Source organism: Nipponia nippon, unplaced genomic scaffold (assembly GCF_047370975.1).
Source record: "Nipponia nippon isolate SJK-2023a ecotype South Korea unplaced genomic scaffold, ASM4737097v1 scaffold_2, whole genome shotgun sequence".
NCBI lineage: Eukaryota > Metazoa > Chordata > Aves > Pelecaniformes > Threskiornithidae > Nipponia > Nipponia nippon.
Genome location: NW_028262336.1, coordinates 39,279,966 through 39,296,102, shown reverse-complemented (window position 1 = coordinate 39,296,102; position 16,137 = coordinate 39,279,966). Strand labels below are relative to the sequence as shown.

Sequence of the window (16,137 nt, the reverse complement as noted above, 5' to 3'; positions counted from 1 at the left end):
TGCAAAAAAAGAAATAAGACTACGATCTTAGTATCTGGGTAAAGTTAACAAAAAATCCTGGTAGGACTCTCTTCTTAATTTTTGTGCTATTCAAAATAATTTTAAAAGCATCTGACAGAGTGAATATATCAGAAGATAGTCACTTCATGAAGCAGGAATGTTTTGAGGACAGAACATAGGCTTGTTGAATGAACAACAATATTAATTCTCTCAAATACGCAAACTCTTTCTTCTGCTGAGCAGAAAATTAATACTAACCTTCACAAACAAAAATTAATTCACTTTTTCAGAAGAGAATGAAACTAAGAATTTTTCAGGATTTCTGTAATAAATTTATGTTGAGATTTTTACCTTAAATAATCTTGCGGAATGATACTGATGGCTGTTTCAGTTTTCACATCCAGAGGAACTGGCATCAGCATTAAAAAGGGGGGATCAAAATTTATTTTTGGTGACTTCACAGTGCCAGACAATGTTATTTTGTAATGAGATGGATTATCATTTAGACACACTGACATTTCAGATGCGTATGTCCCAGGAGAAGCTGTTAAAAACATTAAAAAAAAAATCAAAACAAAAAAAAACCCCACAAAATTATATTACCATAAATACATGCAACTAAAAGCTATAGTAAGAGGTTTAGTTTTGGTTTTGTTGTTTGGTTTTGGGGTTTTTTTTTTAAAGTCATTAGTATTGCTTTCTTACTCAAAATGTAGCTTAACATACAGTAAGTGTTGTATCAGAAGATTTATTTATTAATAAAGCTTATAACACTTGCCTGTAGCAAACCAGAAATCCATATTTTTTTTTTAATTTGTCAGAAATCTTTCGAAGTTTGAGTTCTTCATTTACTGTATTAATATTCCTTTATATGTAACATCAATGTAATGCTTCTCAGAATTTTAAGAATTGCAGTCATATCATAAATTACACTAATTAACACAGAGAACACCAATTTTATAAAGGAATAAATACCTGAGGCATCTGACTGCCAAGACAAGAAAAAGTTGGTGCCTTTTAAGATGGCAATCACTACATTTTAACAGATGACTCTAAAACCTATACCGTTGCCGAGTCAGCCTCACACAAGCCAGCAGGACAGGTTCTACCCTCCACTGAGAGCTTCTCCTATTTCCTTGTGTTCTGCCCCTTCTCATGCCTTCTTGCTAACTGCTGCAAGGCAGTTTTCTCTAGGATGAAAAAGCACATTTTCTTTCACTGATACAGTGAGCAAGGTGCTTCCTTCCGCAACCATTACACTATCAAAATGGTGTTCCAAACCACGCGGTGACATTTACCAAGTTTTTAGTCATTCCTACCTGCCGAAGAGCTAGCAAAATAAACAATTTTGAGAGCCAACTAACAAACACCTCTTGTATCTAGAAACAAATCTGCATGGCATGTTGTAAGACAACCCAAAACTTTAATCTTTTCATTTTCAAGAAAAACACCTTTCCCTTTGATTCCCCTCTGTCATCAGATTAGTAAGTATGGAAACATCCTCATCTAATATTTAAGAAGGAAAGGAGAGAAAAACAAATAATTTTGCATTTTGTGTGTCTGTATAAGCGCATATGCATCACTGCAAACAAAATACACGTGACAAGCTCTTCTGAGATTAGCTCAGATAATTATTTTCACAGCCTGAGAAAGAGCTGCCATTGTTTACATACACAAAGAACAAAACCTAGTGTCTTCAAAATATTTTGTCTCTTCCATCCTCATAAGAGCTAATTTCTTCATGGAGATGGTAACAGAGGAGCTTCACAGAAGCCTGTTAGCTCACCGGAACATGGCCTGCAGATCTGTTCATTTCAGACCAGAAAACATGGAACTGGCAAAGTGAAAACCAGATAAAAGGGGAACTTGCTGCAGTGTTGGCAACATCTGCCTAATTCCCTGTTCAATAGAAATCAGCTATATGAGGCAATACTGCTGAGAAGGCTAAGCAGCTTGTGCTTCTAGGTTTTGATACAGCAAGAACACACCTTTTTCTGGCACTTAGCCCTTTAATGAGGGAAAGGTGAGAGAGCATCAGAAAAGGTCATGGAGATGCACGAAGAGCCAAACAGGATATTTTTGACGTACTTGTAAGAAAAGATGTTCTCTACAAGTAACTCTCATATACGAGCTAGACAGTCTACTGTCCTACAGCTGTGCTCTGACTAAACCATATTTCTGGTATCTTATCTTCATACACATGTATGGTGCATGGTAAAGGAAAGTGAAAGGTCATAACCAATAAACGCCATAGGGATGGAATGCCGTGAAGGAAGAGGAGCATATGTCAGTACCAAAGAATATGCAATTTTGACTAACATTTTAAAATATTTGTATTAACCATAGTTCCAAAGTTAAACCTCCAAAAGTTAGGAAAGAATAGTGTTAAGCTTTCCCCATATAAAGTTTTTATCCATACTGTACATAACAATTCTAACAAATCCATTAACTACAGGATCACACTCGTTTGCCAGAGAATTCCTGACTCGCTCACAAGGCAGAAAAGACAGCGCTTATTCTACATCACTGATCATTCTGTGTGTGGCTGCACACATTTACTAACATCAAAATTCTGCATAATATGTAAGACAATAATTTATTGCTTATGTCAGAAACACTAGGATGTTGTGATATTGTCCTCATTTTAAACAGACACAAAGACAAAAAAAGTTAATTATTCCATTAAGTTTTGTTCATTACTTTGTAATGCCTAGGACCAAAGTTTTCAGCATATTTCACGTTAAATAAGTTACTTTGAAATTAACGAGAATTACATCCTGAACTAACAGCTGAAGTCATAAATTTATCCTGTTAATCACACCTTTCATGACTACTGTCAAAGCTTGTGTTGCTGTTACCATTCTGATATAACATGAATTTCTATAGGGCAAACAACAAGCAGTCCAGCCGATATGAAAATTTACCTTAGGGAGATTTGATGGTATTTACAAACCTGTCGATCTAAATTTTCCAAGGGCTTACAAAATCTGTAGAATTATATGGGAAATTTCCCCTCTGTCTTTTCTAGGTATTTATTAGGGGAAGTAAGCATTCATTGCCTTGCCTTAGAAAAAACTCTCAATAAAAGAATGCAACTTCTCAAAGTACATGTGTGCATACATTCATTAGCTGCTTCATTTCCAGTCTAATTTGCACTAGAAAGCCCATCCAGTCCAGAGTGCCTAACTCCCGAGCATGCTATCCTGGGACTACACTTTATGCAGATCCCTTGTTAACAGAAACATAAACAGATTATATTTCCACTGAAAGTCAGTTATACACATATGCAAGTTCTCCTCCTGATACTGCTCACACACTTCTGGAGGAGAAATATTTCAAGTCCCCACACCTTCCACTCTACCTGTTTCAGTTGCAATTTAAACTAGCAGCAAAAGCTAGTTTAAACGGCCACCTCTTTAAGGATGTCTATATTCTTTGTTCCTCTCTAGCAGCACAAATCTAATTTTTGATTTTTTCCCCCCAGAAATCTTAACTGTATAATAGCATGTTTTTTGATCTTTTGAGAGTGGGTGGGAAGAAAGTGAAATCACCATCTGCTCTTCTCACACTCTTAAGTTTGTATTAGATTGTTATTCAGTTCCTACACTTGTCTCCCAAATAAACATTTATTTTAGTTGCCTTGGATTTTCTGATAATTCATGCCTTATTGCATATATGCACCTTCAGCATAAATGGGTGCCAATGAAGAATTTGCATACACTGAAATACAGACTTCAAAGCAGAAGAGTCACAGGTAGTTAAAACGTAAAGGTAAGCACTACAAAAAAAAAAAAAAGAAGAAAAAATAATCATAAGCTAATCATTTTTTCACAGAAACTGTTAAAGGGCATAGTTATCTAATATCTTACTGTTACAGAAAAAAAAAAAAAAACTAGAAGGTGGAGGTCATAATGGTCATCTGTGCACATAATCATCACATCTTCCAGGGGCACTGAACTACTACTGTTAACTCACTGGTGCATTTGTGAGTATTTTTCCACGCAGCATCCCAGAGCAGAGTTTTATTGTAACTTAATATTCTGCAGATAAGTTTTTTCATACCACAATAAGATATAGTGACATTTTTCACATACTGTTAATGCATTATATTATAGTACAGCAGAAGAAGATTATATTAATATACCTTCAGTTCTTGAGAATCTCTATTAAATTTAGTATACTTAACAGGTAGCGTCATATTACCATGCATTATGTAAACTCTTGCATTTAATTTAACATTGTAGCCTACTATAGCTTTTTGCAGTCTCATTATTATAAATATTGCAGCATATTTAAACAAATTACTCTAATACACACTCAAAGTTCATTTTAAGGTGTGTTCACCCCCATATACTACAACTTTACAGTACAAACCTATGAAGGTTATTAGCACACCATATTCATTTACTAAGTCTCCCGTGTAGGTTTTGGTGTATCTCATGTTCTCTTACAGAAAAAAGTAATTATATTGAGAGAAGGTATAGCACAAGTAGGCTATAAATCATGGGAAAATACTTAGAACATCAAATTAAGGGCAATTGATTTTTTACAGTTATTTATGATTTTCTGTAAATAAAAGATATGGCAGCACAGCAAAAATACAAATAACTTCAAATAATTATTTATCAGTCATATTTATGTATATACACATCTGCCTTTACACATACTATTTGTTCAGTAATTCAAAATATTGGCTTTTATTTGTATGCTGTTCTCTGCTTCACAGTCTTTGCAACACCACTTTGCAACAGTCTTTGAGCCACGAAGATGGTGAAGGGTTTAGAGGGGAAGCCGTACGAGGAGAGGCTGAAGTCACTTGGTCTGTTCAGCCTGGAGAAGAGGAGACTGAGGGAAGACCTCATCACAGTCTACAGCTTCCTCACAAGGGAAGGAGGAGGGGCAGGTGCTGATCTCTTCTCCCTGATGACCAATGACAGGACCCAAGGAAACAGCAGGAAGATATGCCAGGGAAGGTTTAGGTTGGACATTAGGAAAAGGTTCTTCACCCAAAGGGTGGTGGAGCACTGGAACAAACTCCCCCGGGAGGTAGTCATGGCACCAAGCCTGACAACATTTAAGAAGTATTTGGACAACGCCCTCAGACATATGGTGTGAATTTTGGGGTTGTCCTATGCAGGGACAGGAGCTGGACTCGATGATACTTGTGGGTCCCTTCCAACTCAGGACATTCTATGATTCTATGAACATGCAAGCAATTTTAATACATTCTCATGATGTAAACACCTAAGTAGAACAACCATCATATGGATGATCATTTCACCTATTTGTTATCACGTGATCCCTCTCCCGCTGCTCCACAAAGTAGTATTACAATTTTTTTTTTTTTTTTTTAAATTTCCTCTGTCTTAAATGCCAGAGTGGTACTTAGACGAAGGAGAAAATGAGACCCTGTGCTCATCCGGGCCCTAAAAATCACCAGATATCTGGAAATGCAGGTTTATTCTTTTTATCTTCCAAGACTAATATTGCCGTGAGCAATTTTCTTTTCCAAGCTACATACATTAACCTAATCAATGCAAAATGCAGCTATTGTATCTCCTATTAGAATATGTTTATCAAATTCAAAGCACATGAAAATGTTTGTGTTCTTCACAATTGATTCTTTTAGTATGATCCACAATTATTCTAACCATAGGCACACAGTACAAAAATATCTATTAGAATACCTTCTCAAAGTTATAACACTTATTTTGTAGGCTTTATTATCTGAAATACTATAGAAAAAAAATATGATACCCTATTGAAAGAAAAGTAGAAATTTATGAAAGGAGAATAAAATGTTTAAAAGAAATAGAGTTACAGTAACCTACATGTATATTTTTGAATTGCTTCTCAAGGAACAATAGAAGGTTGGGCCGGTCCTGTTCAATAGCCTGGTGAGGCTACACCTCGAGTACTGTGTTCAGTTTCGGGCCCCTCACTGCAAGAAGGACATTGAGGTGCTGGAGCGTGTCCAGAGAAGAGCAATGAAGCGGGTGAAGGGTGTAGAGCACAAGTCTTATGAGGAGCGGCTGAGGGAGCTGGGGTTATTTAGTCCGGAGGAGGCTGAGGAGAGACCTTCTTGCTCTCTACAACTACCTGAAAGGAGGTTGTAGTGAGGTGGGGGTCGGTCTCTTCTCCCAAGTAACAAGCAATAGGATGAGAGGAAATGGCCTCAAGCTGCACCAGGGGAAGTTGAGCTTGGATATTAGGAAAAATTTCTTCACCGAAAGGGCAGTCAGGCACTGGAACAGGCTGCCCAGGGAAGTGGTTGAGTCTCCATCCCTGGAGGTATTTAAAAGACGGGTAAACGTGGTGCTCAGGGACATGGTATAGTGGTGGACTTGGTAGTGATAGGTTAACGGTTGGACTCTATGATCTTAAAGGTCTTTTCCAACCTTGACTATTCTATGATTCTATTGTATGATTCTATGATTATGAGTGTTTGTTTTTCACTTTCCAACCTTCTCTATTTACCATTCATCTCTCCTGTATATTCTTACTCCAAAGAGCTGGGGTCATAATACATATTTTTTGTAACTTTAATACTGAACATCTGAAAAAAGATAACTTCCAGATTTTTCTCTTCAATCTCCCTCTGTGTTTTGTCCAGTCTTCCTGTCATCCTGCTCCCACTGCTTAACCCCTTCCAATTTTTGTATTGTAACATTTTATCACACCCTGGGGCAATATTTTCATTCAATTCACCTAGTATCGTCGGCATTTTTTATTTCATATTGCTCCGAAAACAAATTCTTTAACAAAAATTTTTATCTCTTTTATTTTATTTTGATAACTTGTGTAAGTTATCACTAAAAACTGATTGAGGATTTGAATAGATGAGATGAAGATAAGATCACATCATTTGGTTCCAAAACCAAGGATTACACGAAGTACAACATAGAACCTACCTAGTAAGAAAATCTTTATTGCATTGAATACACTTTTATGTCTGTTTCATAAAAGTGTGGTTCATAGCCAAAAAACAGGGGGTTTGCAATTTACTTTGGAGGAGTGTAGGGGAAAAGGAAACAAAGTGATGCATCAAAGCCAGAAACATGCTCTAAATATTTTTGCTCAGCCTTCCAATAGTAAATGGCATTCAACTTTCTTCTCGCAGTTTAATTTGTAATAAAATATAATTTAATAGAGTAATTTAAAAACGTATTTCTAAAAGGATACCTCATGGACTGATCAGAAGTGTAAAAACCACAACTATAGATACTGATTGAGTCAGAAACTTTCCAGGTATTATATGCACAAAGAAATAGTACTTCAGAAAAATCAGAATTTGCTACTCAGAACAGAAATTAAAAGAATTTAAAACAACCTTCTAAATAATTCTGCAAAAATCATTATATATTAATTACTTTTCCACTCCATGATGCAAAATCACAAGCTGATGTGATTTTTCTTCAACCATAAGTTGAAAAGAAAAGCTACCAACAAGGCATAAAACATAATGAAAAAATGTTTTTAAGTATAGCAAGCAACTCCAAGCAACACATGCAATTAAATACTGCTCTTGCATAATTACAACATGTTTGCAGAGCAACATTTAATACAGTCTTCTCAATTTCTCACACAGAATCATGGCAAGACTCTTATAATTTTCTTTTATTTATAATTATATTAAATTGTCCCCAGTGCTTAATCGAGGTTATAGATCTCAATTCTATCATATAGACTAGCAGCAACATCTTTCTTTAGGACAGGGATGTTCACTTGCTGACTCAAGATTGGATCCAACTGACAAAACAACTTTTCTTCCCCTCGAGAATGCTGGGGCCCCAAAAGTAGGCCACTTAAATCTGTCAAAATGACTCTGAGTTCTGTAGGAGTCAGCTGCATATGCTGGTGGGCTTTATCAACTCAAATACAGTGTTACATTACTGTCTATCCTAAACACTTGACTGGGAATAAGGTAGAATCCTGAATATTCATTTTCTGTCATTCCTCTTCTGGTGTATGTGGTTGATTACCATCTTCCTGCATGCTCTCAAGTTTTGTTAGAAATCTATTTTATGTTTTTTATTTAGAATCTAGTTGCCTGAGTAGACTACTCAGAAAATACCATAGCAAAGTGATTTTGTATCTCATTGAGGCAGGAAATCTCCATTCGTATCTAAATTATGGCTATTTAGAAAGAAAGTTCACACACATTCCGAGTACTCTTGGAAAGCTTTACTATCTAAGTCAGTCAACCTACATGAACATGAAGGAGCAGTATTGAAAGTGATTCAGCTATCCCAGCTTTTGATGCTTTATATGTGCAAACCAGACTTTTCAGATAATGCTGTTAAGTCATTCCATGCTTTGTGTTAGGTCTGCAGCTGTCTTATTTTATCAGAACCACAACAAACCTTTCTTCTGGCATTTTAGTTCGTTATTTAGTCATGTTAACTGGAAGTCAATCAAAACAAGCACTAATTATGATTCATCATAAAAAGTCATCTAAACAAATCTATGGAAATGGTATATTGGTCAAACTACCCGTCGAAGAATTCATAAAATTACTTACAAGGGCAGAAGAATACAGCAATACTGATTTTTTGTCCTGGATCAAGGAATCCAGCCTGCAGACTAAATTTAAAAATACTGTCTTCTGTATTTTTTCCTGCATCATCACAATTCAATTTCCATGTCAACTGCTGCCTTGAGATATTCTTCAGGTCAAGCTTCTGTAAAAATTTGCAGAGAAAAGAGGACATGATGAAAGAGGGAAAGCAGCAAACACCATGATACTTTTCACATTGCCCTATACTAAGCATTCTTTTTGCAATCAGATCAGAGTAAAAGCAAGAAAGCACTAGAAAGCAATGAAGAACCCAGTTTATTATATCGGTAAGGTGAGAAGATGAGTATGCCTATCAGTACAGACTAGATGCTTTCCAGTCACTCACCACATTCAAAAAGAGCAATACTTTCTTTCTAGAATGGAAAAATTTATGTGAGGTAAATAGATCGAAGTGTCACTATGGGAGTACTTAGCCAAACAGAAATGAGGAGTTTTTCCTGATGGAAATGAAGCACAGCAAGCACTAAACATATCACTCATGACATCTAGACTTACAGGTGGATATGCTGAAAAAGCAAGAAGTTCAGAATAGGTTTTCAAAACCCATTCTTTCAACTTAATAAGATGAAGGTGGAAACAAAAAAAAAAAAAAATCCTTTCCTTTATCTCAGAGTTACTCTTTCAACTCCTAACACATCCATAGCTAGGAAGAGGCCTTGACTTTGTATTATCATTGTTTTCTGAAGGTACTTGAAAATGAGTTTCAAGTGTTTTCATCATTGCCAAAAATTGTTTTTTATAATTTCCAAACAAAGCCTTTGGGAATTAGAAACAATAAGTTATGTTATGGTATGTTTTGCAGTCATACAGTCAAATTCTGTGTTCCAGAACAGAATGGCTGCAGCCAAATATCCTACTTAGTCCCTCTTTCCCATTAAGCCCTAAATCATGACCAGGAACTTTTTGGGAGAGTGCCAGTTGGCGCAGAGCAGTACCATACAACATATTGGGACAGCAATTTAACTGCATGGACCATCATGGCACATCAATTGCATTCCTGCACTGTCACTATCTAGTTTACTAGTATAGGCAGAGGCAGAAAATCTTTGGAAGTAAGCTATTTCTTACACAATTCATGATCAGTTTCTCATGGTGCCTATGCTATCTCATAATATTAGAAAGTCAGGACAAGATCAATTTTGAGTTTTGGAAAAATTCCTAGTGATCAAAAGACAAACCTAAAATCAAAAACTGAACAAAATGAAAATGAGAAAACTTTTAAATATTTAAACAATATATTTGGAACATGACTGAGTTTTGAGTTCCAAATCTGTATTCTTCTCCCAGTCATTTTTGAGCAATTAAAAGCTGTAGCCAAGAATAACAACACTTGTGATTACGTACCTGAGAATTCAGACTTTCATCAGCAATATTGAAATGTATGTCACTTGAATGTTGTGCAAATTTAAGTTCCGTTGAGGAGAACTCCAATGGTGATTTAAGTACTGTTGGAAAAAATAATTTAAGATGTTTATACAGCATCATTTTGACAAATATTTCCTCAAACTCCCTTCATAAAATCATTGTTTCTGCACATTTAGCAGCAATGTTGCTCCCCTTGTTTTAAAGCTTTATTTTCTTTCTGTTGTTCCCATACTATATACATAATTACTGTAATTTAACCTTGTCTTATTATGACCCTCTAGTCACATTAAAATTATTTCAATTTTGTATCTACCAGACTTATAGCATCTCTCTTTCATATAAAGATGCTATAAAACAGAGCACCACATGATCTTCCTATTGCAGATGAATGCATTTACATTTGTGATGGTAATCATCAGAAAAGACTTGAAAGATTTTATAAAAACAGCATTTCTCTTCATTTCATATAGGCGGAACAAAGAAATCATCAGAAAGGATGAAGTTTAAAGTGAGGATTTAGAAAAACAAAGGTATGTGTCCCCACAGTCTCATTTTGCTTCTTGATTAGATTAAACACTGGAAATGAACCTAGCAAGCATACAGTATCCTTTTATTAAAATCTGCAAGTTTGTTACATACTCAGTGAGGAAGCGTGTTGATCAATTCTCTTCTCCCCCTAAAAAACCCAAAGGATTTCCTAATCACATATCTCACATTATGTAAACAACAATACTATGTGTATTTCTCTAAAGCACAGGCACATAAACTCTATAAACTACTATTGTGTCAAGGTAGGAACCTAATCTGCTGGAATGCTTCCACCAATATGCAACTATGTCACTCGTGAAGTCCTCCCCTCTCATAGAAACTGCCTGTACAAGGGAAACACAGCACAACTGAAAGGCTAGGAGGGAAAGGAAAGGAAATTATCTACTCCATGAAAAAAATTGAGATTGATCATTAAAAAAAAAAAAAAAAATCATTTCACATGAGGTCATTACATTCATAATATGTCCTCTTCCTTTGTGTCTGGCTGAGGTAGCGCTTGTGTCTTTCCCAGCTGACTTTTCTTTTTAGTTTTGGTTGTGGTTTTATTTCTCACTTTCAGTGCTTTCTTACATACCAATAAGCAGTTTCCAAGGGAAAAGTCCTACAAGTATTTAAGTAAGAGACCTGCTTTCCTTCCCAGGTGCTGAAACAGTCTACAAACTTTGATCGTAAAAAAATTCAAAAAAAGTTCCATGATGGATTGAAAACATATTGACTACATTGAAGTTAAAGGACTGGGCTGACTACTCCAAGATTATTGTGATTCTTTTCTCAGGGTGAACAATCCTGAGTACAAACATCGGATAAAAGCTATTGATTTAAGTGCCAACTGCACTGTCCTGTGCAGTCTGAATCCCAGTCAACCACAAAAAAATGTCACAGGGGAAAAAAAAAAAAAAAAAATTATAACTGTGGAAAACAAATGTGCCATAAAGCACACAGTAGTGAGAATTAGGCATATTTTTCAAATCAAAACTTTGAACTTGCAAGATGCATCTTACCCACTTTTAGTTTTTCAAGTGATAATCTGAAATGATAAATCAATAACAGCCATTTTTTAAGTTGTCAGAATCTAATAAAATTAACAAGTTCTTTTTTAACAGCAAAAATAATTTGGCTAGTTGCCTACATCTGTATGATTATGTGAAATACTGAGTGGTCAAGACATTTATTTAGACTTCTCTCCCTCCTCCCAGTCCATCAAAATTCCCAGTAAGAATGTAATTCCAATGCTCAAATTTAAATAGAAGCCACACTTTATTTTTTCAAATATTCCTTAGAATTGAATGTAGTAGATATTCACTTTAATACTACGATTACTTGTTGTCAGCCTATACTGGTACTTTGAAGAAATTCTATGTGGCAGAAGTACAAATTTGTGATAAAATTTAGATAAAATTGTCATTTATTAGCGAGACTTACTGGTTGTATTGATTCATTATTCCACAAAGAAAGGGAAAAGGATATGAACATTTTATTTTTTGTTCAGGTTACATAAATCATTTCTGCACTAGAAATTTGTTGCTTTGATTCGTGATTTTTTACTTAGAGATGTGCTTTCTAATAATCTCATATACATATGTACATTTATCTTTATTCTACATGTTCTTAAACTAAATACATTTCTAAATGTTTAATATTTATTTACTTCCACCACAGGATCTGAAGAAGGTCTCTCAGATTCCTTTGATATCTTAAAAGATCTCAAAAGTAAGACTTAAAGTGCTACAGAGAAAAAGAAAAAAAAAACCAAAACCAAACATAGATAAAACCTAATAAATTGGAGTTGCTTTTACCCCATATTATGCATTTAATTGGCCAAGACTCCTTCTGTGCTCCCAAGATGCTTAAATATTACACAAACGTCATTCCAGGAAGACACTTAGCACTTAAGTCTCATCTCAAATAAGCAGTGACTACATATTAAAAAACTGAGATGAGGAAAGCTAGTGGATTCAAGTATTCATAATATGTAGGTCTATATGACTATAAGGATCAGACAGGAAGCTAAAGAGAACCAAAAATTATTTCTAAGAAAAGCAGAGAAGAATCATTTAAGGTATCAATTTCTTGCTGCAGGCAAACGGCCTATTACTTTGGCCATTAACAAGCTCTGACAGGCCAGAAGAGTGCAGTTCTACACATAAAAGCAAACAGAAGCAAATGGACTAAATTACCACCAGTTCTCTCATCTGAGATCAGGGCCAGTCAGAGGCATTTTAAAGGAATTTTAAAGGAGTTTTAAATATAGCTAGAGCTCCTAGTTTTGACAGAGTAAGACTAGAAAAAAAAAAAAAAGGAGTATGAATGACATACTACTTTTCTACACTTTTCATATGAACTGCTGTAAATACTGGGGTCCGTATGATAAGGTCCAGTAATACTAATGAATGAGGAGAAACAAAAATGAGTTTTGGTAAACTAATTTTTATATAAGGCAAATAACTATAAAAAAAACACCTGTATTTCCCAGCATGTCATCATTATGTATAGAAAGTTCAGCTTTAGACATACTGAAAAATTCAAATCAAAATTTGAAAATTTTGCAAGTGTCCAAGAAATTTACAAATTATACAATTATCAATCAAATTTCAGTTAAGTAGTAATTCTCTGCAATTAGAATACAAGCAAAAACATCATCACAACTATAAGTATCCACCATCTGCTTACATCCCTAGTTTACCTACCAACTGCTTTAACTCTACAGAGTGGAACAGCCACAGTCACAGCCTGTGGACGCGGAGTAATGATGTGCTTTACAGATTCAACAGAAGTTGCAGACACAGGGCTTGGCTGTGCCAACGCGAAGTCAGCCCAAGGAGTATTAACTGGAAGAGTAAAGTCATATGCTGCCACCTAAAGGACAAAAATATCATTGTGGTCACTTTCCCAAAGAAATGGTAGGTACTTCTTGAACATCTGAGTGCTATTACTATTTCAGAAGAATTATTGAAATTAACTTAGGACCTGATCATGATAGTAATAGGATGGTTGTTTATTAGCACCCAGTATCAGCCCTTTAAATAAGCAACGGCCAGACATTTTTTCCCCCACCAAGGAAAAAACTGTATGCCCAAATGCATCAGGGCTATCAGCACAGCTACAGACAAGGCTTCTGGTAAATCACTGTGTTGTGTTCCTCTCCAACCACTCTGAGTGAAAAAAGATTGGAGCAGTGGCCCAAATGCGTAAGCACGAGCAAAGAGAGGGGTGAAACAAAGCTATGTAAGTTAAGAAAGCCTTTCTCAAACACTGAAGAGAAAAGGTCAGCTGTTACAGTATACCCAGCATAAACAAAATGGGCTCTGAGATCAAGGTGGAGCATGAGTTAAAATTGAGAAACCTCAGGAGAAAAAAAAACAAACAAACAAACAAACAACTCTTAAAACCTTTGTCACTGAACGCCACTGAATTCCAGAAGTCCAAATTCCAGTGATTTTGATCCCAGTTTTATCTCTGCAATCACATCCCCAAATAAGTGGGATTTAGAATTTAAAAGATAGCATGTTTTATACAAAATCCTCTTTTTTGACAGACTGTGCACTTGAGAGGCCAAATTTATTCCACAGTGTACTTTCAAGGAGGTATTTCTTGCCTGTCGCTCTGTCTTTCCAAGGATCAACACACTAGAGCAGTATGTTCTCCAGACAAAAAGGTATGGATAACTCTAGCCTATAAAATCTACATGCTGCTTAAAATTTACAGTAAATCCAGCTATATAAAGAAGTTATGAATCATTTAAAAGCTTTCAAAAACTGCAGAAAATAGTGCATCATGCTTCACTTTCACATACGTGGTAGTGAGTAGAATATATAAATGACAGGAAAGAAAAAAAAAATTGTCCTAAGCCAGGACATGAGGCACGTAACCATCTGTAACAGAACCAACACAGAGCTTAGAAAATGAGAAGAAAGCACGCAGCACTTACAGTGTTTGGAGTTCCAGCAGGGTTTGTAATACACAATTACGAGCTCCTGGTGAGCAAGATGTGTGCTGAGCCTTGTGGAACATTTTGTGTATTTGTGCTTAGCAAGAGGAAAGCATGGGATGAGAGGAAGTTTTTCTAGTGAGATCACCACAGTCCCTTGATTTATATTGATCCTTCAAATCTGATAATGATTAGATTTTATAACATAGAATTGGCTTTTCAAAATTAACATGGTGAATGCTATTTAAGTTTTTTTAGTAACTAATGCTCGAGGTGTGTCATAGACAAAGATTGAGTAAAAATCTCCTGATTTAATTTACATACTCTTCTAATTTTAGTATCTCAAGTCACCCACGTTAAAAATTTCATCAAGTTACATCTTCAAAATATGCTCTTGTGGCATAAAACCACATAATTAAAAATTAGACTGAAAAGGATCTTTTCTTCATAGCGTGAGAAGTTCCTTTTACTTCAAAATATGTGTGAAATACATGATTTCATGTCACTAACAACAGTGGTTCCTTACAGTTTTAGAGAAACAACTGACTATCTTTTCTTATAGTTCAAAGTAATAAGCATTGCATTTCAAGGCTGTGAAAGCTGTCAAAAAAAAAAAATCTTTTAAAACTTTTTCCAAAAATATAGCAGAAGTTTGATAGAATAGAGCTGAATACATCATTATTTGGTAACCCTGGTAGCTGTTAAAATACATATGTAAGAGACAACTGTTAAGTGAACCAATACTAGGGGGAGGGAGGGGGAGGGAGGGGGAGAGGGAGGGAATTACAGGACTCTCTAGGTCAAGCATCTCATACAACAGTCACAACACAGACACAATCCAAAGATTCTGTCACACTCCTTCAGCTGTATGAGAATTTTGCTATATTGGGTATAGTGTACCCAGCATACATCTTCAGAAGCGTAATACTCAAAATGCTGCATAAATAATGAACTTATCTCCCAAGCATTATAGGTCACTGTAGGGAGAACAGAGAGAAGATGACTGCACATTTAAGGTTCTGAGATTCCTCCCAGCCTTGGCAGCTCCCTATAGCCAGTAGATACTTCCCTACAAGGGCAATTCTAACACTTCAAACACCATTGCCAAGAATTGCAGTAAAAAAGTGAGCTAGAAAATCCTTCCATCCCTAGCATGTATGACGTATATAACAACATAATGACACTAAGTTTTTAAAGTTTGGTAAGATTAAAATGCTTAGTCTATAACAGATACCATTACATCATTGGCTATGCAAAAGTGTACAGTCTAGCACTGCAATTGTTTTTCATCAATGCTGTTATGTTTAGTATGTTTACGTTGGACAATAGAAGGTGGAATCCCTTTATCCCTCTCCTAAGCAGCTATTCAAAATTCATTTTTCATCCCCACTATCAGGAAAATTTGGCTTAGTCTTACTACACAGCAAGGGTTTTATTTGCTAAGAACTGGCAAACAAACCAAATATGTGCAAGGCACTCACTTAATTCACTACATGTAGGACATGATGTTCACTGAAAACCTACATTTGCTTTGAAGTACAATGGTGCAAATTCAGAGCCAATATAACTTATAGGAATTTATAACTGAGAACAAATCGTAGACCTTTTGTTTCACTCATACATATCGTTGCCTCATTAACTGCACACTAACTAACCTGTACTACAAATGAAAAAAATCTTTTAAAATTCTATATACCTAGAAATCATATCATAATTC

The 16,137-nt window shown here is 35.6% G+C and overlaps 1 protein-coding gene across 1 annotated transcript in view; it reads right to left on the bottom strand.

Moving 5' to 3' along the window:
* CFAP47 (cilia and flagella associated protein 47) overlaps window positions 1–16,137 on the bottom strand; it is a 351,597-nt gene that overhangs the window by 295,018 nt on the left and 40,442 nt on the right. The window contains exons 22-25 of the mRNA XM_087759023.1: window positions 13,180–13,348; window positions 9,923–10,023; window positions 8,522–8,681; window positions 352–544 (exon numbers count right to left, since the gene is read on the bottom strand). Of these exons, the coding sequence (XP_087615149.1) occupies window positions 352–544; window positions 8,522–8,681; window positions 9,923–10,023; window positions 13,180–13,348 (623 nt within the window). The remainder of the gene's footprint in view (window positions 1–351; window positions 545–8,521; window positions 8,682–9,922; window positions 10,024–13,179; window positions 13,349–16,137) is intronic.